Source organism: Lithobates pipiens, unplaced genomic scaffold, assembly GCF_037356315.1.
Source record: "Lithobates pipiens isolate NorthernLeopardFrog02 unplaced genomic scaffold, aLitPip1_a1.2 Scaffold_8, whole genome shotgun sequence".
Taxonomy (NCBI): Eukaryota; Metazoa; Chordata; class Amphibia; order Anura; family Ranidae; genus Lithobates; species Lithobates pipiens.
The window spans coordinates 194668004-194692652 of NW_027507903.1; the positions used below are offsets into that span (position 1 = coordinate 194668004).

General features: G+C 42.4%; 1 protein-coding gene across 2 annotated transcripts in view; it reads right to left on the reverse strand.

Annotated features, from left to right (window-relative positions):
- The window catches only part of HDAC10 (histone deacetylase 10), a 79173-nt gene that overhangs the window by 44450 nt on the left and 10074 nt on the right, over window positions 1–24649 (reverse strand). For both annotated transcript variants that reach the window (XM_077472869.1, XM_077472870.1), the window contains exons 2-6: window positions 24465–24531; window positions 21091–21225; window positions 20015–20111; window positions 18866–18963; window positions 10415–10519 (exon numbers count right to left, since the gene is read on the reverse strand). In XM_077472869.1, coding sequence (XP_077328995.1) covers window positions 10415–10519; window positions 18866–18963; window positions 20015–20111; window positions 21091–21225; window positions 24465–24529 — 500 coding nt within the window. In that variant the 5' untranslated portion in view covers window positions 24530–24531. The remainder of the gene's footprint in view (window positions 1–10414; window positions 10520–18865; window positions 18964–20014; window positions 20112–21090; window positions 21226–24464; window positions 24532–24649) is intronic.

Genomic DNA, 24649 nt, shown 5'->3' on the forward strand with positions numbered 1-24649 from the left:
AGGAGAGCCGAGGCTCCCATTCACAGTGCTGGATGAAGATTGGGCTTGAGTATTGGGGGGGGGCTGCTGCACACAGAAGGTTTTTTACTTTTATGCACAGAATGTATGAATGTAAAAAACCTTGAGCCTTTACAACCACTTAAACCACCTCCCATTCGCCATATTGACAAATGACAGGCGGGTGACCGCTCTATTGTTCACATGTTGTCCCACTCTCGTCGCTTGTGCGCCTACAGCATGATGATCAGTGGTGTGCTCTGTTCCTGGGACATGGCATATCACTGATCTCAGTAAAGAGCTGATGACGAGGCGCTTTACCCATGTGATCAGCTGTGTCCAATTGCAGCTGATCAAATGTAAAGAAGGAAATGACGGTTATTGGCATTTCTTTCTTCACAGTGACAGTGTGTGAGGAGAGGAGAGCCGATCAGCGGTATTTCCTCGCAGAGATCTCAGTGCCCTGATTATGTGTGCAGCCCAAACAGTGCCCATTAGTGATGCCAGTCAGTACCGCCTATCAGTAAAAGCTATTACCTTTTGTACCACCACCCCCTCCCTTTAGAATGTAAGCTCTACGAGCAGGGCCCTCCTGTACCTTTTGTATTGTACTGTAATTGTGTTGTCCCCCCTATACATTGTAAAGCGCTGCATAAACTGTTGGCGCTATATAAATCGATAATAATAATAATAATCATAATCAGTGGCACCTCATCTGTGCCGTCTACAGAGCGCACATCAGTGCAGGAGAAAAACGACTTATTTACAAAATTTTATAACAGAAATTTTTGGGGGAAAAAAAAAAGTTTTTCTTAAGGTTTAGTCTTTTTTAGTTTTTTTTTTTACCAGAAAATAAAAAACCCAGTGATGATTAAACACCACCAAAAGAAAGCTCTGTCTCAAAAAATTATAAACATTTCACGTGGGTACAGCGTTGCATTAATTGTCTTTCAAACTGCGACAGCAATGATAGCTGAAAATTGGCCTGGGCAGGAAGGGGGTAAAAGTGCCCAGTAGGCAAGTAGTTAATTAAGCTTTCACAATAAATCCTGGAAGCTGGTTTCTATGCAGAGCTGCACCAGATTTTGCCCTTTTTTATTTTTTTAAATAGTATACATTTTATTCTATAAATGATCCTGTTAAAAAAAGACACCAAAACAATTTTCCTGGTACAACAAAAAGTAGAGGATGAAGTCCTTTGCAAATGAATTTTTTTTTGCACTATAAATGAAAAAAGGTTTTAACTTGACAGGTTTCTTTAACCACTACAATACAGGGCACTTTCACCCCCTTCCTTCCCAGCCCAATTTTCAGCTTTCATCGCTCTCGCGCTTTCAGTGACAATTGCGCGGTCATGCTACACTGTACCCAAATGAAATTGTTATCATTTTGTTCGCACAAATAGAGCTTTATTTTGGTGTTATTTATTCACGACTCCGTTTTTTATTTTTTGCGATATAAGCGCAAAAAAAGCGGAAATTTGGAAAAAAAACAACATTTTCTTTTTTCTATTTGAAAAGAAATCCAATAAAATCAAATTTTGTCATAAATTTAAGCCAAAATGTATTCTGCTACATGTTTTTGGTAAAAAAATTCCGTAAACTATATAATAATTGGTTTGTGTGATCACGGACATATGTACGCAAATGATCATGTACATATGTGTGCAGGTGATCACGTACATATGTGTGTAGATAATCATTGGGACATGTGATTTTAGTGGGACATATGTGGGGGACATGGTTTTTATTATTAGGGACATGTGTTTTTATTATTTGGGGACATGTATGTTTTGGGGACATCTGTGGTTTGGGGACATATGTGGGGACTGTGTTTGTACTGTGTGGTGTGTTGTGTGTTGACACTAGACTGATGATCAGTGAGTAAAAAGCTGTAAAAAGCAGCCCATACTCACTGATCATCAGCCGGCTGCAGCGTTCTGCTCTCCTCTCCTCAGCGATGACTTCCGTGTGAGGAGAGGAGAGCCGATTGCCTAGCAACCGGCTGTTTGTTTACATCACATGACGGCCGTGATTGGACACGGCCATCATGTGATCAGGAGGGCCAATCACAGAGCCCTCCTGCCGATCTCAGATGTGCCGTGTCCGGGTGACACGAGCACATCGGGATCGCGCCGCTGCGCGGGCACGCGCGCGCGCGATCCCGCTACTTCTGAATGACGTTCAGGAACGTCCTATCAGGAGTAGACGGCTCCCACCCGGCCGTATATATGCATTGGCCGGGTGGGAAGTGGTTAAAATATAATGAAAGGCAAACCCCATCAAGGAGATTCTCCCTATTTGTCACCTTTACTCTTATCACTGAGAGATTAATAAAATCCCAGAATGTGGGTTATCCCCAGGACAGTAAAGCCGGATGCACATGGGCCTAAGGTCGGGATACATTTTCAGTTTCAAAACAAAATGGCCGACGTTCGGCCCGTGTGTATGTCGGTCTGTCCAACAGAAGTCAGATGTTTGGCTGGTTTCTGTCGGATAAGCATACTGGAAAACCAGCAGCTGACCAACTACTGATCAGCTCTCTGGTAGATCCAGCCTGTCTTTTTGTTACACAAAGCCATAGGTTTTCATTGTACAACATTGCAACCTTGTACGCCATGTGAGACAGCCACCAGCGCCCTGACTACTGATGCCATTAGTTGAGAAAGAAGGACGTCTTTCACCTGGACAGCATCCTTGTTTGAACCCTCACCCCTCTGTCAGCACTAGGGTCGCGTTAGCAGCATGGGGGGGGGGGGGAGAGAAAATGAGTGAGCACAAATGCTGGAATATTAGTCAGTACCAGTGTGCAAAAGTGTATTTGCTGCGCAAGGAATAAACATCTCTAATGTTGAGTGTCTGTGTGGATGCCATTGCAATATCTAAAACCATTAGCGGTGCCTCTAAATTTTGCATAATTTTAAAGGTTGCCTTGGCTCCAAAAAGGATGAGAAACCCTGCATTAGGTGATATCACTTTGCTTTCCGATCTTATTTTGTCTACATAGGAATGAAATAGTAAATGCAATGAAACAATGCACTGATTCATTATATTTACGTAATGACACTTGCAGACTATATGCAAATGATACAAATGTTATTACACTGCATTTGGCAGACGCTCCTGCTGTGCATAACAAAGCAATTATCAGTTGTCATTTTGAAAGCTAGTAATTGCCAGTAATAGTGGCAGGGGGATTCAGATCCTTCTCTCTTGTTCTAAATCCTAAAGTGGTTAAAGTAAAATTGGTACTCCATTTTTAAAAACTTTTACAATTAAAAATACAGTAAAACCTTGGTTTGCGAGCATAAGTCGTTCCAGAAACATGCTTGTAATCCAAAGCACTTGTATATAAAAGCACATTTTCCCATAAGAAATAATGGAAACTCAAATGATTCCTTCCACAACCATTTATCCATAGGTCCTTCAGTTTATAGTCCATATAAAAAGATTATAGCAATGTGACCAGGTTGTGTATGTCCATCTACAAATGAAAGCCTCCACAAGGTGATTAGAAGCAAAATCCAGCAGGAGCTTTAGAGTATTAAAGAGAAGAGAGGCGCCTCTAAGTGTAGCAATGGGTTGCTAAATGTTGTACCTTCATTAAATGTAACCATATTGCTACACTTATACCATGTACACGAGATCGGAATTATGGTCGGAAAAAGGTCTGATGGTTTTCCCGACGGAATTCCGCTCAAGCTGTCTTGCATACACACCAAATTCCAACCGCCAAGAACGCGGTGACGTACAAAACATACGATGGGACTAGAAAAAGGAAGTTCAATACCTAGTAGCCAATAGCTTCCATTTCGTAGTTGAATCTGAGCATGCGTGAGTTTTTGTGCGTCGCAATTGCATACACGCGATCGGAATTTCCGATAGAAAGTTTTTCCTTAGGGAAAATTGAGAACATGCTATCAAATTTTTGCTGGCGGGAATCTAGCCAGCTAAATTCCGATGGAGCATGCACACGGTCGCATTTTCCGATGAAAAGCTCTCATCTGTCTTTTGCTGTCCGAAATTCCCATTGTGTGTACGCGGCATTAGAGGCGCCTCTCTCCTCTTTTATACTCAGATGTGACATGACACTACTTGTATAAAGACATCGCTTGTCTATAAAATCTAAATTTATTAAAAAATTTTGCTTGTATTGCAAAACGCTCTCTAACCAAGTTATGCCCCATACACACGGTCGGACATTCCGACCACAAAATTCTTCAGATTTTTTCCCGACGGATTTTGGCCAAAACTTGTCTTGCATACACGCAGTCGCACAAAGTTATCGGAATTTCCAATCGTTCTGAACGAGGCGACGTCAAACACATACATCAGGACTATAAACGGGCCAGTAGCCAATAGCTTTCGTTTCTTACTTTATGCTAAGCATGCGTGGCACTTTGTCCATCGGAACTGTTTACACACGATCGGAATTTATGCGATCGGATTTTGTCAGAAAAATTTAGATCCTGCTCTCAAACTTTGTGTGTCTGAAAATCTGACGGAAAAAGTCCGATAGAGCCCACACACGGTCGGATTTTCTGACAACATGACCGTGTTTATGGGGCATTACTCTCAAACAAAGGTTTTACTTTACAGGTCTTGCTATGGACATCGGAGGATGATTGCTATTACTTTTATTTACTAGAAAAGACTTGTAAGCTCTCCCTGTGATTTAGTTTCACTTTGTGAGGGCTGACATTCATTTCATAATGTCATGGCTACTGTAAGCCTCACTGAACAATATAATAGCAGTTGTTTAGCCTTGAAGACAGGGAAAAAGTCCAGTCTGGGAAAGTAAAACTATGAATTTGGCTACTAGCCTACTGACTACTGGGGTATTATAGTACGATACGTAAAGGGATTACAAACAGACATTTTAACTTCTTGCCAAACACGTAATGCAATACTGTATGTGCCGGCCACATGTCGCACTTATGCATCCATGGCGTCTGAGGTTTTGTTGTGGAATACACGCTCGCTGTGCATTCCTGGCACAGTGACTGAGCTCTCAGACAGCCAATCACAGTGATCACAGGATCAGAAAGTCTGTCCTGCCTCAGGGTGTTAGGATCCAAGGATCGCCAGGAGGGGAAAAATCTATATCAAATTGTAAGAAAAAAATTTAATGACAGATAAAAGATCCAAACCAATATTCACATGTGTTTATGTGCTTTGTGGCTTCTATAGCGAGCTGCTATGTTAACTGTAAGAAAATATAATGCACAGGATATGTAAATGGTAAAGAGAATTATACACATATTTCTTATTGATGGGATGTTTTTCAGCTGGAATATGGCAGAAATAAGTTCTGCCACCTCCGGCACTGGCAGGATGCTCACTACTGTCACCTGTAAACACATAAGCAGATCTCCAGAACTCTGAGCACAGCGCACTCCTGAACCCTTGACTTCCCCTATGCTCTGCCTTTTTGGGGGATTGATATTGAGATACTGTGCATGCCATCTTCCCAAGAGCTAGCGGTTGACAAACATACAAAAAGAAAAAAAAAAAGAGACTGCGCTATACTCCAAAATAGTACAGACAAAAAGCTGCCTACATACAAACTAACAAAGTCCTAAATCATATAGAAACAAAAAATGTGGCGCTAAAATCTGTGTACATTAAAATAAAAGCATATACATGCCAAAACTCAAAAGTGCATACAAGTCAACAGTACATAAAATGTTGCAACAAAAACTGAATAAATGTTGTAAATAAATAAGAGGGGTAATTACATCAATGTGCAACTACTCCCAAGGTTGAATAAAGTGTCCCATAAAGTGCCAAATATTCAATGGGTGTCTATAGGAGTCTCTGTGTAGTCAAACGCTGACACTCGAACAGACTTGCCAGAACTAACCTCAAAGTGGACTTTACTTTACTTTAAATTTAGGTACTCTTACCAAAACCGTTGGACACATCCACCCTACAGCAGTGTGTCATACAGGCTTTCAGCGCTCAACCTCCTGCGCTAAGGTAAGACGAACTCCAAGACCAGAACCAGACGGTAAGGATGATTGACAACCCCTGTGTAGATCAACAGACATCAGGACTGGAGACTCACTGTACCATCTGCACTGTGGTGTGCAATCATCAGACAGATCCTCCTGTACAGTACAAGGTGTCTGCTCTCACTGTCTTCATGGATGTTTCAAAACACCTATCGTTTGGAAACATCCATGAAGACTTACCTTACCGTCTGGTTCCTGGTGACTCCTATAGACACCCATTGAATATTTGGCACTTTATGGGACACTTTATTCAACCTTGGGAGTAGTTACACATTGATGCAATTACCCCTCTTATTTATTTACAACATTTATTCATTTTGTTGCAACGTTTTATTTTCTATTGATTTGTATGCACTTGTGAGTTTTGGCATGTATATGCTTTTATTTTAATGTACACAGATTTTAGCACCACATTTTTTGTTTGTATATGGTTGACAAACATATGTCAAATGCTGTGGTAAGCCTAAGGGCCGGTTCACACTGCAGGCGAGGCGACTCCGACTTGCCTCGCCGCGACCTGCCGCGACCTCAGCGGCAACTTGCAGATGACTTCTGTATAGAAGTCAATGCAAGTCGCCCCGAGGTCACCCAAAAGTAGTACAGGAACCTTTTTTCTGAGTCGGAGCGACTCGAGTCGCTCCTCTCAGAACGGTTCCATTGTACAGAACGGGGGCGACTTGCGAGAGCGAGGCGAGGCGAGTCGTGTCGCCTCGCATCGCCCGCTGTGTGAACCGGCTCTAAGGCAGTTATATCATGACATAACTTTCTATATAACATATACACTTGTGCAAATGCACCGATAGTAAAACCAATACCTTTTTTTGTGATTCCATTGACTTGCATAGACTTCTGTTAAATGAAGTCACAGGTCCAATTCGCACTGATCTGCAGCTTTAAAATCACACTGAAGTAGCGCGATTTCAAAGCCACAGAAGAACCGTTCTTCATAATTATAAAGAAACAGTAATAATTTTTCATTAGTCTGAAACAAAAACTGTCACAAAATTAAAAATGGGCATTGGTAATTTATTGCAGGGAGCACTTGAGAAAAAGTATCAGTACTCGTACTTCCTCTTCTGGGGGGGCCCTGTCGGTGCTTATTGCTCCTCCTGTCTTCAGAGTGCCCATATAGCAAGTCGCAAAGTATAATTTAGAGTTCCACTATAGCAAGGTAAAAAAAAAAAAAAAAAAAACACACAACATCTGCCTTTAAAATCAGTTTAAATCACTTCCTTCTCCTTGCCAGGACTACATGTCCCATGAGGTACTGCTCCTCACACATTCATAAGCTTACTGACATGTATGGAGGGTGTACTGAGCTGTATGTGTGCTGCACTGTATTTTCTGACATGAACTAATTGGCTGATCAACTAATCGTTTTTGAAAATAGTTGTCAACTATTTTTATTATCGATTATGCTGATTAGTTGTTTCAGCCCTAGTTATATCTAAATCGTGACGATATCTGTATGCTTAAAAAACCAGCGTTATTTATCTAATTTATGCATTTGTATTGATTTTAGTATTTGGTGAATTATTAGATTTGTAACTTCAATGCAATTGTTATGCATTATTCCACTGTTTACTTTAATGGGATTGAATAAATATTGTTTTACTCAACTGTATTGTTATGCTCCGTACACATGAGCGGATTTACCGTCGGAAAAAACTTGGATGGTTTTTCTGACGGAATTCCACTCAAGCTTCTCTTGCATACACACGGTCAAACAAAAGTTCTCTGAACTTTCGACCGTCAAGAACGCGGTGACGTACAACACTACATCGAGCCGAGAAAATTACTTTCAATGCTTCCAAGCATGCGTTAAATTGTTTCCGAGCATGCGTAGGAATTTTGCACGTTGGAATTTGTACAATCGGAATTTCCAATCGGAACTTTTTCCGACCGAAAAAGAGAGAACCTGCTATCAATCTTTTACTGGCTGGAATTCTGCCAGCAAAAGTCAGACGAAGCATACACACGGTTGGAATTTCTGACCAAAAGCTCACATCCGACTTTTCCTGGCAGAATTTCTGATCGTGTGTGTGGGGCTTGAGTCTTAGTATGGTGCCTTAAAAGTCCCTTAATTTTAGGTGAGCCTTCTTACGTTATTCTTGAAATATCTGGGATGTGGCATCATACGCTCACTCCCTGAGATGCGTTAACCCTTTCTGTATTGAACCCTGAACTATGTGCGTAGCGCACTCCTGAACCCTGTGTGCAAACCCGCTCCTGAACCCTAGCACTCTGTGCAATACAATTAATTCATTTTACAATGCCCCATTTAAAACCCTTCCACTGTGGGTGCAATTTGGCCACAACCACTATTTGACACAGAATGCACAATGCATCAACACTCCACTATCCCCTGCAGGGCAGGTATGCGTTCCTGCGCCCATTCTCTGACAAAAAAAAAAAACTCCAATAATACGTATCAAACAAAAAAAACACCTGCCAGCAACGGATAAAGAAAATGCTGGTCCTCCAACATGTGAAAGAAAATGCTGGTCCTCCAACATAACAGCAGAGTCGCATCAGTAGTGACCAAGGTGGGAAAAATGTTGGACGTCCAAACCATTCAAGAGAGACACCATTATGAATTGATGATACCCAGGCACACCAACCTGCTAAAGAGGAGGTTGACATAAAGATCTTTAACTAGCAGATTTTACAGTGCCTTGCGAAAGTATTCGCCCCCCTTGAACTTTTCAACCTTTTGCCACATTTCAGGCTTCAAAACATAAAGATATAACATTTTTATTTTTTGTGAAGAATCACCAACAAGTGGGACACAATTGTGAAGTGGAACGAAATCTATTGGATTTTTGAAACTTTTTTAACTAATAAAAAAATGAAAAGTGGGGCGTGCAAAATTAATCGCCCCCCTTGCGTTAATACTTTGTAGAGCCACCTTTTGCTGCGATTACAGCTGCAAATCGCTTGGGGTATGTCTCTATCAGTTTTGCACATCGAGAGACTGAAATTCTTGCCCATTCTTCCTTGCAAAACAGCTGGAGCTCAGTGAGGTTGGATGGAGAGCGTTTGTGAACAGCAGTTTTCAGCTCTTTCCACAGATTCTCGATTGGATTCAGGTCTGGACTTTGACTTGGCCATTCTAACACCTGGATACGTTTATTTGTGAACCATTCCTTTGTAGATTTTGCTGTATGTTTGGGATCATTGTCTTGTTGGAAGATAAATCTTCGTCCCAGTTTCAGGTCTTTTGCAGACTCCAACAGGTTTTCATCCAGAATGGTCCTGTATTTGGCTGCATCCATCTTCCCCTCAATTTTAACCATCTTCCCTGTCCCTGATGAAGAAAAGCAGGCCCAAACCATGATGCTGCCACCACCATGTTTGACAGTGGGGATGGTGTGTTGAGGGTGATGAGCTGTGTTGCTTTTACGCCAAACATATCGTTTTGCATTGTGGGCAAAAAGTTTGATTTTGGTTTCATCTGACCAGAGCACCTTCTTCCACATGTTTGGTGTGTCTCCCAGGTGGCTTGTGGCAAACTTTAGACAAGACTTTTTATGGATATCTTTGAGAAACGGCTTTCTTCTTGCCACTCTTCCATAAAGGCCAGATTTGTGCAGTGTACGACTGATTGTTATCCTATGGACAGACTCTCCCACCTCAGCTGTAGTTCTCTGCAGTTCATCCAGAGTGATCATGGGCCTCTTGGCTGCATCTCTGATCAGTCTTCTCCTTGTCTGAGCTGAAAGTTTAGAGGGACGGCCAGGTCTTGGTAGATTTGCAGTGGTCTGATACTCCTTCCATTTCAAAATGATCGCTTGCACAGTGCTCCTTGGGATGTTTAAAGCTTGGAAAATCTTTTTGTATACAAATCCGGCTTTAAACTTCTCCACAACAGTATTACGGACCTGCCTGGTGTGTTCCTTGGTCTTCATGATGCTCTCTGCGCTTTCAACAGAACCCTGAGACTATCACAGAGCAGATGCATTTATACAGAGACTTGATTACACACAGGTGGATTCTATTTATCACCATCAGTCATTTAGGACAACATTGGATCATTCAGAGATCCTCGCTGAACTTCTAGAGTGAGTTTGCTGCACTAAAAGTAAAGGGGCCGATTAATTTTGCACGCACCACTTTTCAGTTTTTTATTTGCTAAAAAAGTTTAAAATATCCAATAGATTTCGTTCCACTTCACAATTGTGTCCCACTTGTTGGTGATTCTTCACAAAAAATTAAAATTTTATATCTTTATGTTTGAATCCTGAAATGTGGCAAAAGGTTGAAAAGTTCAAGGGGGCCGAATACTTTCGCAAGGCACTGTATCTGTTAGTGTATATAAATGTTTAATAACTATTTATTTACAGCTCTTTTTTTTTTTATTTCAACTGAAGAATAATAATAACACATTCTATTAATAATATTTACCTCTGAAGATTGTATTTGTTTTTGGCATATTTAGCAGCTACAGCAACATTATTGAAAACACAAAATCCATTGTTCTCACTTGGTTGACTGTGATGTCCTGGAGGTCTGGAAACAAATAACATTGCACACTTTTAAACTGCATAACGTAATAATAATAGTGTATGTAACATAACACTACAAAATCAGGTCTAGCCAGTGCGCAATCTGCATGGCCACTTTTTTTATTTTCTATTTATTTTTCTCCCACTGTTTGTCACTACTTTCAATTTTGTGTGTGTTTTCTCACCGATGAAGGGTGCGAGTGCTCGGGCTTGCCTCGACGTCTAGGGTAAGGATGTGTGGCCCTCAGGTTCTTCCTCTCCTGCTCTAGTATCCGATGCATGGCTTTGGCTGTCCTAGAAGAATGGGGTCTGCCAGGGCTTCTGGCCAAGAAGACCATGTAAACCTATGTGCCCGTCGGGAGCCTTGCACTCCAGGGGTCACGGTAGAGGTCCTATTCCTTTGGGGGCTGGACTAAAGCAGTGGTTCTCAACCTCAGTCCCCAAATACCCCCAACGGGCTATGTTTTGGTTACTTCCCTTTAGATAAAATAGCCCTTCACTACCAGGTCATTGATTTAAAGCAGCTGTGCAAAGTAAAGGAAAACCTGAAAACATGATCCATTAGGAGTACATAAGGACTGAGGCTGAGAACTACTGGACTAAAGAAAACCCTTAAGTGCGCATTTTAGTGTTTCACATGCACATTTTTTGTTCACTTGCAGGTTTTTTCATTCTAGGTTTTGCTCCACTGCAGACTTAAAAAAAGAGAAAAAGAAAAGAAGACTATAAAATAAACCAACAAAACAATAGCTTGAATGTCTACGGTCTGCTATTAAAGTAAACATGCCGTGAGAGAAGTATAGGGACTGCCATTGCGACCTTCTGAAAATGCTGCTTGCCTGACTGTTATTGGGCTTATCTGCATACTTTTCTTTGGGCAGAATATTAGCCAGACAAATAGCATTTTTACAAAGGTGAGCTCAGCAACTTCAGATTGCATGTTTTCCTTGTGACTTCTTCCCTGACAAATTTAAGAATTTAAGGATATAAAAGGAATTTGCAATATTTTTTTTTTTTTTTTTTTTTTTTTTTTTTATTAATTTCTCTTTATTTATTATTTCAATTTATCATAACAATATCCAGATGTATTTTAAACAACCGTACACTTCATAAAAACACAAGTAAAAAAACATAATACAATAAGGTTTGCTATCTAACATGTCCAGTTTCTTATCTCCCTAACCCTCCCTTCCTTCCCCCACCCCCCTATCCCACCTCTATACCAGTTAAACATCACACAGTCTCCATAACTGTCACTATTTCGGGACTCAGCTATTAATAGGTATTAACCTCTTTCTACTCCTATCCTCGTGCAGTAGTATTAATCCATTGGGTGCTCCATTCCCTTCCACCAAGGGGCCCATATTTTCTCAAACCCTTTGAGGTTTCCCCTACGTATATATACCGTTCTTTCCTTCCACACCAGCTCATTGATAACTTGGGTCCAATCACTCAATAGGGGTGCTTCCGTCGCCTGCCACCTTTGCGCTATCAACTTCCGCGCTTGAAACAAACATCGTGTAACTACAGTTGTTATATTCCACCCTTCCCCCCGGTTTCTCCTATAACCCAGTATACATGTACCTGGATCTAGGTCCAGCTTTGTCCCAAATATTCTGTTTATAGTTTCAACTATTTCCTCCCAGTACCGGAATAGCTTTGGACACCTCCACACCATGTGTATGAGGTCTCCAAAGCCACCACATCTAGGACAATTAGCATCTGTCCTCTTACCGAACCTAAACAGCTTTTTGGGGGTAAAATAGGCTCGGTGTATCAACATTAAATGCGATATTTTTTGTGATGGGGAAATTGAGGTTAGTGGCCCAAGCTCCAATACTCTCTTCCACTGTTCATCAGACATTACACCTATGTCTTCCTCCCATTTCTCCTTTTGTTTAACCAGGTCGGTTTCCCCATTAGGATTTTTACATAATGATTCATACATGGCCGAGATAAACCCCCTGGACTTATCCATCGAGTTTATCTTCTGTGCTAGTGATGTCCTGTCCAGTACAGGTGTCTGGGAGCCAAATTGTGCTTCCAGGGCATGCCTGATTTGTAAATATCGGAAAAATGTCTGTTGGGGTATGCTATATTCCTCTTTTAAGTCCATAAATGACTTCAGAGTTCCATCCTCATATAGTTGACCCAGTCTTGTTATCCCTTTCCTCTCCCATACATTAATTTTTCCTACTGACAATACCTCCTGCAAGTTCTTATTATCCCATAGGGGCGTGTATTCTGACCATTCCCTGCATCCTGTCCGTTTTTTTACCGTTATCCATATTTTCCGCATCATTACTATTGTAGGGACCTTATACTTAAAGGAATTCGCCTCTAAAGCATCAGTCAGGGTTTCATGCGGGGTTTCTATCAACCTCCCCCCCCTATTTAAATTACCCACCTCTTTCTGATCGCTATCCACCATGTGTTGTAGCTGTGCTGCTAGGTAGTAGTTCCTAGGGCTGGGCACCGCCGCTCCCCCTCTATCTGTTGGTAACTGCAACGCCTGCAGCCGAATTCTCGCCTTTCCCTTTTTCCAAATTAACTCCCGGAAGAGAGTTTCAATTTTTCTAAACCACTTCTTACATATCCAAACTGGTGCGTTATGCAGTATGTATAACAATTGTGGCAGCCATATCATCTTGATTAGACTGCATCGGCCTGCCGCTGACAGGGGAAGCCGACTCCAGGCGTCGCAGTTCTTCTTAAATTTGCTCAACAACGGACCCACATTCCTATCCACATATTGGCTAACATCTGATGTTAAATATATGCCTAGATATTTCAATGCCACTACTACCTCCATTTGTGGAATCCCTGATGCGGTCACATCCCTCAGGCCATCAACCTGGAGCAGTTCTGATTTCCCCCAGTTTATTAATAACCCCGTAAAGCCTCCAAACGTTTCTACCACTTTGATTACTTTCTCAAGCGATTGCCCAGTATCTCCCAAAAAGAGGAGAACATCGTCCGCATATAGGGCGATCCTCTCCTCTCTACCTCCCCCCCTTTGAAACCCAGTTATCTCAGGATGTGACCTGACGGCTATTGCCAGCGGCTCCATCGCCAGCGCAAAGAGCAACGGGGAGAGTGGACATCCCTGTCTCGTGCCTCTGCTCATTTCAAGTTTTCCGGACTGATTCCCATTAATCCTTATTTTTGCGCTAGGTGCTCCATACATCATTTTAATCCACCCTATAAATATGGGTCCAAATCCACACCCTTCCAGGATGCGCCATAGGTACCTCCACTCTAAACTATCAAAAGCCTTAGCCATGTCTAAGGACAAAATGGCCCTTGAACCTCCTCTCTCCGCTGGGGTTTGTATATTCAAGAATGCCCTTCTTATGTTCATACTAGTTGATCTACCCTTTATAAATCCCGTCTGATCCGGGTGTATAAGCCTATTAATTACTTTATTCAGTCTATTAGAGAGCACTTTGGCTAATATTTTGATATCAGAGCATAAAAGCGATATTGGCCTATATGACGCTACATCCCGGGGATCCTTCCCTTCTTTAGGAATCACGATAATAATCGCCTCCATCATAGATGCAGGTAATCTCCCCGCCAATTTTGCCCCTTCCAACGTTCTGAGCAACTCCGGAAGTAAGATCTCGCTGTACTTCTTGTATACCTCCACTGGGAGCCCATCTGGTCCTGGGGATTTTTGGGAGGCCATACCGGCCACTGCCTGGCGTAGTTCACCTAAAGTTATAGGGGCCTCTAAATCCTCTCTCTCTTCTTGGGTAAGGGTTGGGGGCATCGCTTTCTCCAGGAAGGCTAACATATCTTCTTCCTTCCTTTGATCCCGTGTTCTATATAAATCCTCATAATAGGCCCTAAAGATCTCAACTATCTCCTTCCCATTGGTGGTAACTGTCCCATCCATGGACTTAATCATTGAGATGGAGGAGGGGGGGGAGTTGGCTTTCACAAGGCGAGCCAACATTCTCCCTACCCCCTCTCCATCTCCAAAGCTACACTGTTTCTGAAAGATGCGTTTATTTTCTTCTCTTTTTATAATCACAGATTTATACCCTTGTTGTTTATTTAACCATATTACCTGTTTCTCAGGTGTTGGATCCTTAACATAGTTAACCTCTGCCTCTATTACTTCTTTCCTGATTCTTTCCTCCCAGCTTCTAGATTTTTGTTTGATTTTAACCACCTGTTGAATCAGTATTCCTCTAACAAATGCTTTTAATGCATCCCAGGTTATATCAATTGGGGCTGTTTTTTTGTTAAACATTATAAATTCTTTTAATTTCTTTAAAACTTCTTCTACATCTTTCATTAACTCGAGCCAAAATGGACTAATTCTCCAACTCCCCATCCTCTCTTCCCTCCTACCAGTACTCAATGCTATTATCAAAGGCGAGTGGTCCGATATCCCTCTGGGCATATACTCGATCTTCCTCACATTTTGTAGTGCTTCTTCATTCCCTAATACCAAGTCTATCCTGGAGAGTGTTGAGTACGAGCTCGAACAGCAAGAGTATTGCTTAGTGTTCGCGTTCCTCACCCTCCACAAATCCATTAATCCAATCTCCTTCAAGAATTGGCTTAGTCTCGTTATCCCTACCCCCTGAGACCTAATTGGGAATCTGTCTATCCGACAATCAAGCACTTCATTGAAGTCTCCCATTATTATGACTGGTACATCCTCCTTGTCTACCAAAAAATTTGTGAGCTTGTACACCACCTCCATTTTAAACGGGGGCGGTATATAAACCCCGGCCAGAACATACAATCTATCCTCCAAGGTGCAATACAGAAAAACGTAGCGACCCAATTCATCAATACTAGCCTGCCTGCAGGAGAATCTCACCCCAGCTCCTATCATCACACTCACTCCCCTCGAGTAGGAAGTGTGAGTAGAGTGGTACTGAGCCTGATACCTCCTGTTTTTAAGTTGCGATGTTGTTATCTTAGTTAAATGTGTCTCCTGCAGGCAGGCTAGTCCGATCCCATATCTCTCCAGCATGGAGAGGACTACCGCTCTTTTAACTGGACTACCCAGGCCTCTAACATTCCAAGAGGCTATATTAAGTATTTTATCCTGCATCACTCAGTGTAAGAACAGTAACAAAATTATTGAAAAACAACCAAAGTGCGAACACATAAATTATCGGGGAGAAGCCCCTGTAGTGTTTCATTCCCCTTGTACTAATTCTACTCTCACTTAAAGTGAAGATTCTTACAAATTTCCTTCCTCTTTTATAATAAATCCCGTGATTTCCCTTTTGAATTGATATCTGTGTGCAAACTATATTAACTTCAACATTAACACTGTTGTGGTTTTCCAGACTTTTTTGATCCTTTCCCCCCCCCCCCCCTCTCCCCCCTCTCCCCCCCCCCTCCCCCCTCTCCCCCCTCTCCCTCCGCCCGACCACCCCCCCCCCATCCGCCACCTACCTAGGTGTTCCCCTAGGGGATTACACGTGACCTTTAAACATTCATCTCTTCTATCCCTCTCCTCCTCCAACTTCCTATTCTCATACCACTTTTCCCTCATACAGAAGTGAATAAAAGTGAAAGCGAAAACATCAAAGAAAAAGAATAAATGATTATCCTCTTCCCCTTTCACCCTGTCCATCCTAGATTCAAACCCCAATTAAACCCTCCACCCCCCCGACTCTCCCCCCCCCCGTGCGTTATTATCTCAAACCCCCACCACCCCCCAACTTATTTGCACTCTACAATAATCCCTTATTTGCTTCCAGCCATGAAATTACTTCCGCTGGAGAATCAAACAACTGGGTACCACCAAGCGCTGTTATTCTCAACCGTGCAGGATATAAAAGTGCATACGTAATCTTATGAGTCCGTAAAGTACGTTTGACTTCCAAAAATTCGGCTCTTCGCCTCTGCAATTCCAGTGAGTAATCTGGGTACAGAGAGATCCTTGCTCCATTATATGTGATGTTGCCCATCTCTCTCGCCTTGCGCATCAGAGTCACCTTGTCATTGTAATTAAAGAATTTCAGGATCATAGGTCTAGGGCACCCCCCGGGGGGAGGAGCTTTAAAGGGGACTCGGTGGGCCCGTTCTATAGAGAAAAAAGATGAAAAACTCTCTCTTCCAAATAGTTCACTAAACCAGGATTCTAAGAACTTTATCTGTTCGGAGCCTTCACATCTCTCGGGTAGCCCCAGCAGCCTGATGTTATCCCTCCGAAGCCTATTTTCTATTTCATCCATACCGGTGTTATGATTATGCAGTTGCTTTCGCATGTTTTTGACCTCTTCTCTCAGTGGGTGTAAGTCATCTTCCATTTGACTTACCCTTGTCTCCAATTCTTCCATTCTTTCCCCTGTTCTCTGTATATCCTGCCTAATCAATGACAGTTCCTCCTGCATGTTTTTAAATTGCCCACAAAGTTCTCCCAGCGAGGTTTTACACACATTGACAGCTTGCAGAACGTCCCTTAGTGTGGGGTCCTCCTCAGTCATAGGGCTACTCCCGGTGCCAGCATCACTTTCACTCTGAGCCACCCCCTGGCGCCTACTTGCGCTCTTTTGACCTGATACCGCGACCATAGTTGGGCCTGTGTGTCCTTGGCTCTTCCTGTCCACCGCCCCCCCCTGGTGAGATTTTACTTGCAGTGACTGCATCTGTTGCAGTGTCTGTGTCAGCTGTTCCCCCTTCCCCGGGGACTGACCTGGGGTGCGGGCATACCGTTCTAACTTAGTTGCAGCAGCCTGTGCTGCCTGGGCAGTCTTTTCCTTAGAGGAGCGAAGCTGTTGAGCCCCCCCATTTTCCTGTGCTGCCTGCTCCTCTCCTCGCCGTCTTGACATCTTACTAGGAGTCTCTATATGTATAAACAGGCGGTATCAGCAGGTCAAGCTTATATTTAGAGCTTATAGCCGAGGAGTAGGGGTGATGAAAAAGAGGGGGGGGGGAGGCCTCCTACCCTGGGTGTACCAAGTATGTATAGTCAAGTCAGCTTTCCATCGTCCTCCCAAGAAAAAGAAGGCACCAGTCTCTTACTTTGCAGGGGGGGGGGGGGAGGAGGAGGGGAAACAAAAAAAAAAGGGGTCACTAGTGTTCCTGAGGCCACTATTGTATGAGGGGGCAACCAAGGTTTTCAAATACATATATAAATAGTCCTGTATATGGCATGCTCGAGAAATAATTACAGCATCAGTCCTTAGCTTATACAGGGGGGAAATTTTTCGAATCACAGTAATCAGTCCTTTATCTCTCCACTTTACTGTTCTTCTACCCCCCACAGCTATTTCTCATACCTCATGCCTCATGCCTCATGCCTCGTGTCTCGATGCCGTCCCTAGAGGGTCTCAGGTGCCAGGTTTCACACAAGCACTTTCCCTGAAGATGTGTCTCCTCTCCCCAGCCTCTCTCCGCCCTCTCCGCGGGTGCTGTTCGGGACCATACAGCTCTGTCTTCCTGTTCGTTCACCCCGGGACCCGTCCGTCTCTCACTGCTTCCGGGTACCTCGACGGGGCTCGGCGGGGCTCGGCAGTGGTCGGCAGTATTCGGCAATGCTCGGCCGTTTCCGGAAGTTTCCGTCGTTCCTCGGCTCCTCGGCCCTTCCCGACGTCCTCCAGCTTTCACCCAGCAAGCTTACTTCGGCTAGTGCAACGCCAACGCACGGGGTAGGAGTCTACCGGAGAGCCGCTCACATCACAAGCCTCTCCACTCTCACCTCTCCAAGCACTCCTCCCTCTCACACCCTCTCACATCCGGCCACTTCCCGTCACCAAGCTTTTTTGGACAATGGTTACTAGTGCACAGCAGTATTCCTCAACATAAAGCATGCTGACTGATGTGAATCGAATTTGCAATATTTTACATAGGTCACTGGGCATGGCAGATTTAAGAAAACATTTAGAGTACATGCACACAGTCATTTTAAAGCAGAAGGAGGCCCTATCGTAAAAAAAAAAAACTCTCAGGCACCTACAGCCAGCCATAGAAGTGGAAACTGCACACACTTGTAAACGCTGATGTTCTTTTGCATCTGCGTTTACACGAGCATATACTTATAACATACTTTACTTAAGCAAAACTTCCAAACTCGAGAGATACAACATACATGCATGCAAGGATAAACTCTGTTGCAAGAAAGTATTTTCACAAGTACATGCCTCTACAGCCATGCACTTCTATGGCTGGCTGTACATGCCACCCGTGGCTTTGGGGCAACACAACAATGCTGTCATTACTGTATAGTGCAGATTTTGAAAGAAGTACTAAACATACTACAATCAGTCTGTGGAAAGTGGATGAGAACATTGCAGCGCACACACCATGCAATCTTCAGGGGCTTCTCTGCACCATCATACTTTAGTAATAACCACACACATTTGCAGTCTCTTACCTTATAAGAGCCAATCCATTGCATACATCCCCTGACATCACAGCATCAACAAGCTGCAACGTGCCACCAAGAGACAGCTTAGCACAGCGGTATGAATTCTGTAATGTAAAAAAAAATAATAATAAAAAAAAAAAAAAGTACAACTTTTATACAATTATTAAACAACAGCTTCAAAAGTATAGGGGTTAAAAGAAAAAAAAAAGGGGGGGGGTGGAGAATCAAGAAGTCTTCCCTACCGGAGGAATTTTTTAATCATTATTTCCTGAAATTATCTTAAACCAAACAATTACATTTTCTGAAAGTGGAGGCTTTGTAGAATATAATGTTGGCAGCTGCATTTATGCCATACATAATGTGTGCAAATGTTTATCAAATGAATTTTTTTTGGAAAAATAAAGTGGATTTTAGTGCAAATAAGCACACAAAAAAACAATTATAGATAACATATAAAAGTGCGCTTCTATAGTGTGCTTCTAGTGCGCTTAATATATTATGGGTGTGCTTCTAAAAATGTTTTAATTAGGTTTCATTTAACTTTGTTTCTATCACAAGGAGGCCAACAAGCCCCCTATGTGATAGAATGGGCAAGTGACGGGTCCTCTTTATGGAGACATTGGCAGTCTATAAGATCTTGAATGACTGACCTACAACTGATTGAGCAAAATACTGCTTCATCAGCTGCACCCTTAGCTACAGTAGCCAAGGAATGACAGCTGTAAACCTGGAAGTTATGCAATACATAAGGTCCTTATTTAGACATATCCTGTTATGAGGTGACACTCTGTCCCTGTCTCCCAATTGCTGTCATAAAAATGACAACCTGGTCTACGGTCACACCACCCGATCTTGTGAACCTGCCATTTCCATTGATTTGAGTAAGATGCCACTGCTAGCAAAAGGAGACTTTAAACTGGCAGCTTTTTTTTTTTTTTTCTAGAGGGATTTAGAGAAGAAAATCAGCTACAGTACGTGCTGTAAAATATATCTCTACACCCACATATACAACACCTTCATATCAATCCTTTTCTGGTAGTCTCTTGGGATTTATAAACATCTCTCCATAACTGTTATAACATTTTTATGAAAATTGTCATTTATGTAATAGTATTGCATCATTTATATATTTTTAGAATTATTCTGTGATCATACCGGATGAAAGAACGCAGCAATATACTTTTCTGAAGTCTTCCTGAGTTCTTCTACGTCCATGGTCTGTGTGCTCTTCACTACTTCAAGGTATTCTGGGCTAAAATTAAATACGAAACTTGCAGATTCAAAAGCATAAAACTTTGAGATCCATATTCATTTTTGCAAAAATTCAGTATAGACAAAACGGTGGAATGTGTCTGCATCTGACACGTCTAAGCACATGTTAATGCTAGTCGGGTTAAGCGCTTGACTGTTTTTTCATTTCATTGGCCAGAATATTCTGGCCAAATAAACTATTAAACTCCCAAGTGCTTAACGCGCCTAACTGCGCTTGACAAAAACACCACTTAGGAGCGTTTTTGCAGCTACTTTTCTCCTGCCGTTAGAAAAAGCATTTAGAACAGTCCCAGTGTGCATGCAGCTTAATGGTTTGGGATCATTTTTGTATACTTTTTAAATTACATTTGTAACATTTTTATTTTACGGTTTTGTGTTACAAATATATAACCACCCACACAGGATTCACAGCATTCTGGGTTTTCTAGAGCAGTGTTTCTCAATTCCAGTCCTCAAGGCGCCCCAACAGGCCATGTTTTTAGGATTTCCCTCAGATGAAACAGCTGTGGTAATTACTAAGGCAGTGAAACTTATCAAATCACCTGTGCAAAATAATGGAAAGCCTGAAAACATGACCTGTTGGGGCGCCTTGAGGACTGGGGTTGAGAAACACTGTTCTAGAGAGCACATCAGAAACGGTTTGCCTTCGGTCTCTCTCTGAATGAAAATGTTTTAGTAGAATGCTAAAGAATAATTTTAATAAGAGTTTTTTTAATGGTTTAACTTTTCAAGTAAAGAAAAGGCTTTTAATTATACACTTGTCCCACTAATCAATGTCAGTCTAATTATGATACACTTTTGCAGGTTGACCAATCCTGCAATGTCTCAACTTGTGTCTTATCGTTTCTACAATTGTCCTCTAAATCTACTTTAATGGTAAGCAAAATTGCAGTAATATCTATCACGAAGACCCAGAGGAATCATATTTAGTTACATATTTAGGTTATTTAGTTACATACCTGTGAATTAACATTATTTCCTCCTCTGAAGCCTCCCTGACTGGCAATTGTACACATCTCTCTGCAAGTCCATAATCCTGTAGCCTCTTGTAGGAGACGGATATTCTTTCAGGGACTTCAATAGCACACTCTGCACTGGAAATTAATAGAAAAAAAATGACATTACATTCCAGCACAACAACAACCATATAAAAAGGTGCACACAGCTATTTGTTGCATTGCTGTACTCCAAACAGCGCTGATGGAATATAAAATGAACAATAAATTTTACAGTGCATAAAATGAATGAATGGTATATGGAAGGGACAAAAAAGTCATCTGGTACACATGTGGCTCAAGCTGCCTGGAGCAAAGCTAGACCAAAGCATTGGAGCACAGCTTGGATCTGCAGAGGGTTCAGGCATGGCCTTCGCTAAGAGTGTGTGGAAAATGAAAATTAGAATAAATGTTCAAATGGGTTTCAAAAGCAAGGCACTTAAAAGGCACAAAACATCTTTAGCAATACAGAATACCACACATATGCAATGCTTATATGGACTGGCTGCTAGAAGTTTGCATCCTTAAGCTAAATTCCTCCAGCTGAGTAAAAGGACCCAAATGAAGAATTTACCTCTGCCACTTATGTTACTGGTTCATATGGAAGCATCTGACTGGTATATGAACAATGGAGCTGCAGTGCTTTTCACCCAGTGCAGGGACAATGTAGATCCAGAAGGTCTCTAAAAACTATCCCTATACAGCAGGAACCTTTCACTACACTAAACCTAACTGTCCCTGGGCAGACAGGTTCTTCTCCTTGCCTACTTTCACACAGCGGGTGCTCCAAAAAGTATATATATTTACTCTCTGGGTCCAAGATGGGCAGTAAACTTTCAGGAGAATTTGTACTCAACCAGGACAAAAGGCTCCCCCAAGATGGCCACTGAGAGAGTCCTGTACAAAGGACATACCAGCCCTCTGACAGGCTTCCCTACCAGCAAAGGTAAGCAACAGTAGTCACCTGACAGTTTTTTTTACTTCCCAAATAAGGAAGAGAGCGAGTGATCTTACCACTGCTGTCTTATGCTGGATTCACACCTATGCATTTTTTGTGCTTTTTGCATTTTGTAGATTTGCACTGCAGTCCATTTACCATGGTTTCCTATGGAACACGTTCTGTAGTACAAATCTTCAAAATGCAAAAAGTAATGAAAATGCATAGGTGTGAATCCAGCTATCCTGAGTGCCACCTGCCTTACATTGTATTAAAGGAGCATACTATAAAACACAAGAAACACTTGATGAAAGTAAAAACTAGTTATTGTAAAGGGAAATGTTATTAAAGCGGGAGTCCGCCGGGACTCCGCGCTTTTTTTTTTTTTTTAAAAGCCAGCAGCTACAAATACTGCAACTGCTGACTTTTAAAATAGTGACACTTACCTGTCCAGCGCGCCCGCGATGTCGGCACCCGAAGCCGATTTCTAGATCGTCTCTCGGGTCCTGCGGCTGCCATCTTGGGTATGGGAATCAGGAAATGGAGCCTTTCGGCTTCATTTCCCGGTTCCCTACTGCGCATGCGCGAGTTGCGCTGCGCAATAAGGACGGTCCCCGCTGCCTCTGGGATCTGTGTGTTTCCCAGCAGGCAGCGGGGCACTTGCGGAAAGGGGCGGGCACTTGCGGAAAGGGGCGTAATCTACGCCCCTTTCCGCAGAGAGCTATCCCGGAAGTGGGTGCAGATACCTGTACTGTACAGGTATCTGCACCCCCCTCCCCCCTGAAAGGTGCCAATTGTGGCGCCGGAGGGGGGGAGGGTTCCGATGAGCGGAAGGTCCACTTTAGGGTGGACCTCCGCTTTAAAAACAAACAAACATGGTTACTTGCTCTGTACAATGGTTTTCCACAGAGCAGCCCTATCTTCCCCTTCTTGGGCTCCCCGCTGAAGCTCCTGCCTCCTACCCCCTTCTGGGTGCCCCCATAGTAAAATGCTTGCTATGGTGCATTCAAGAGGAAGTAAACTCTCCCACACTGATGCTTCTTTTCATTTAGTCCATTATAATAAATAAATTATCAGACCATAGCCACTGTAATCCAGCCCAAATCGCAAATTACTTACTGTTTAAAGAAACTTGAAAAAACTTGTTTCCAGGGGTTAGGCAGCGGCATCTTAAGTATTGTTTTCTGAGTCCACAGTGGAGTGCATTTCTGCCCTTACATTAAGCACTTCTTGTACAGTTAACCAAGCCTCCTTCTCAATCCAACGTTTCTTTGGGAACCCTGCTTCCCTGCTCATAGCCGACTTTTTTTTATTTCATAGTATTTACTTGTGCCGATTATCTAGTGTTTGCCTATGTCAGTCTTATCAGCTTCAGCTGATAAGACTGCAGTAATGCTGTCCGATGCATTTTTTTTTCACTCCATGTAACCTCACATGGGATGTAGGAGGAAGCTCTGAGTGATTATGCAGTCTCGTAAGAGAGTGTGCCGTAAATCATAGGAAATATGGGCATGCACAGTGACTTCATTCTAAAGAACAAAAAAGATTTCAACAATACTATGCAAGTAAGGAGATATCTACAAGCGGCGTTCATTAGGGTTTTTATGCCGATTCACATGGGACAAAGTTGTGAGGGAGAGTTTACAACCACTTTCATGTGGACGCAATCCTGAACCAAGCCCCGTTTGTCTATTGGCACACTCACATTGCAGCTTGGCCCCACCCCTGCTTTCTCCTAACAGGCTGTGATTGACAGCAGCAGAAGAAAATGGCTCCCATTGCTGCCTCCATGGCCAGTGAGGATAGAGAGAGAATGGAGAAGGCAGCTGCTTTCAAGCACAGCGCTGGATAAAGATTGAGCTCAGTTAAGCATAGTGTGAACATAGAAGTTTTTTTTTTTTTTTAACTTAATGCATAGAATGCATGAAGGTAAAAAAACCTTCTGCTTTTAGAACCACTTTAAGACCACTTGGTGGGCACCTACTAGAGTCCCCTTATCCAGCATGTGCAGGTCCAGGCTAACAGTCACTGTTGCCCTCTCCACCACTTCTTCTAGATCCTGCATCATTCCTCTTTAGTTCAAATCTGTGCAGGAGTTAAATAATTCATCATCTGCTCCATACTTACAGATGCTAGGAATGAGCCAGAAGTGTGCACTGCACATGCGTAATGCAGTGATCACACACAAAAAATAAATTTATTGCTAAAAGGAAAAAGAAATAAGTCTTTTTTTGCACAAGTGATTTGAATGCCTCTTCTGCCCAAAAAACAACTCTACCATCTAGCCATTGTTTTATTTAATATATTATATATTATTTGATAGCACATGCATTATACATTACTTGATAGAACATACAATATTTTTACAGTTTTTGCCAATTTTATGTGTTATTTTACTTACTTGTCCCAAAGTAACTTATAGCTCGTCATTTCTTCATCATAAACCAAGGCCGTTGAAGAAGCCATTGCTGAAAAATGCCAAACGCATGTTGTTATCAACAAATGTAACCTTGAACAGGTATACACTGGGGAAGAAATAGAATGGAGCTGTTGACAGAATGGTTCAGTTATCCAGTGCTGTAGTAT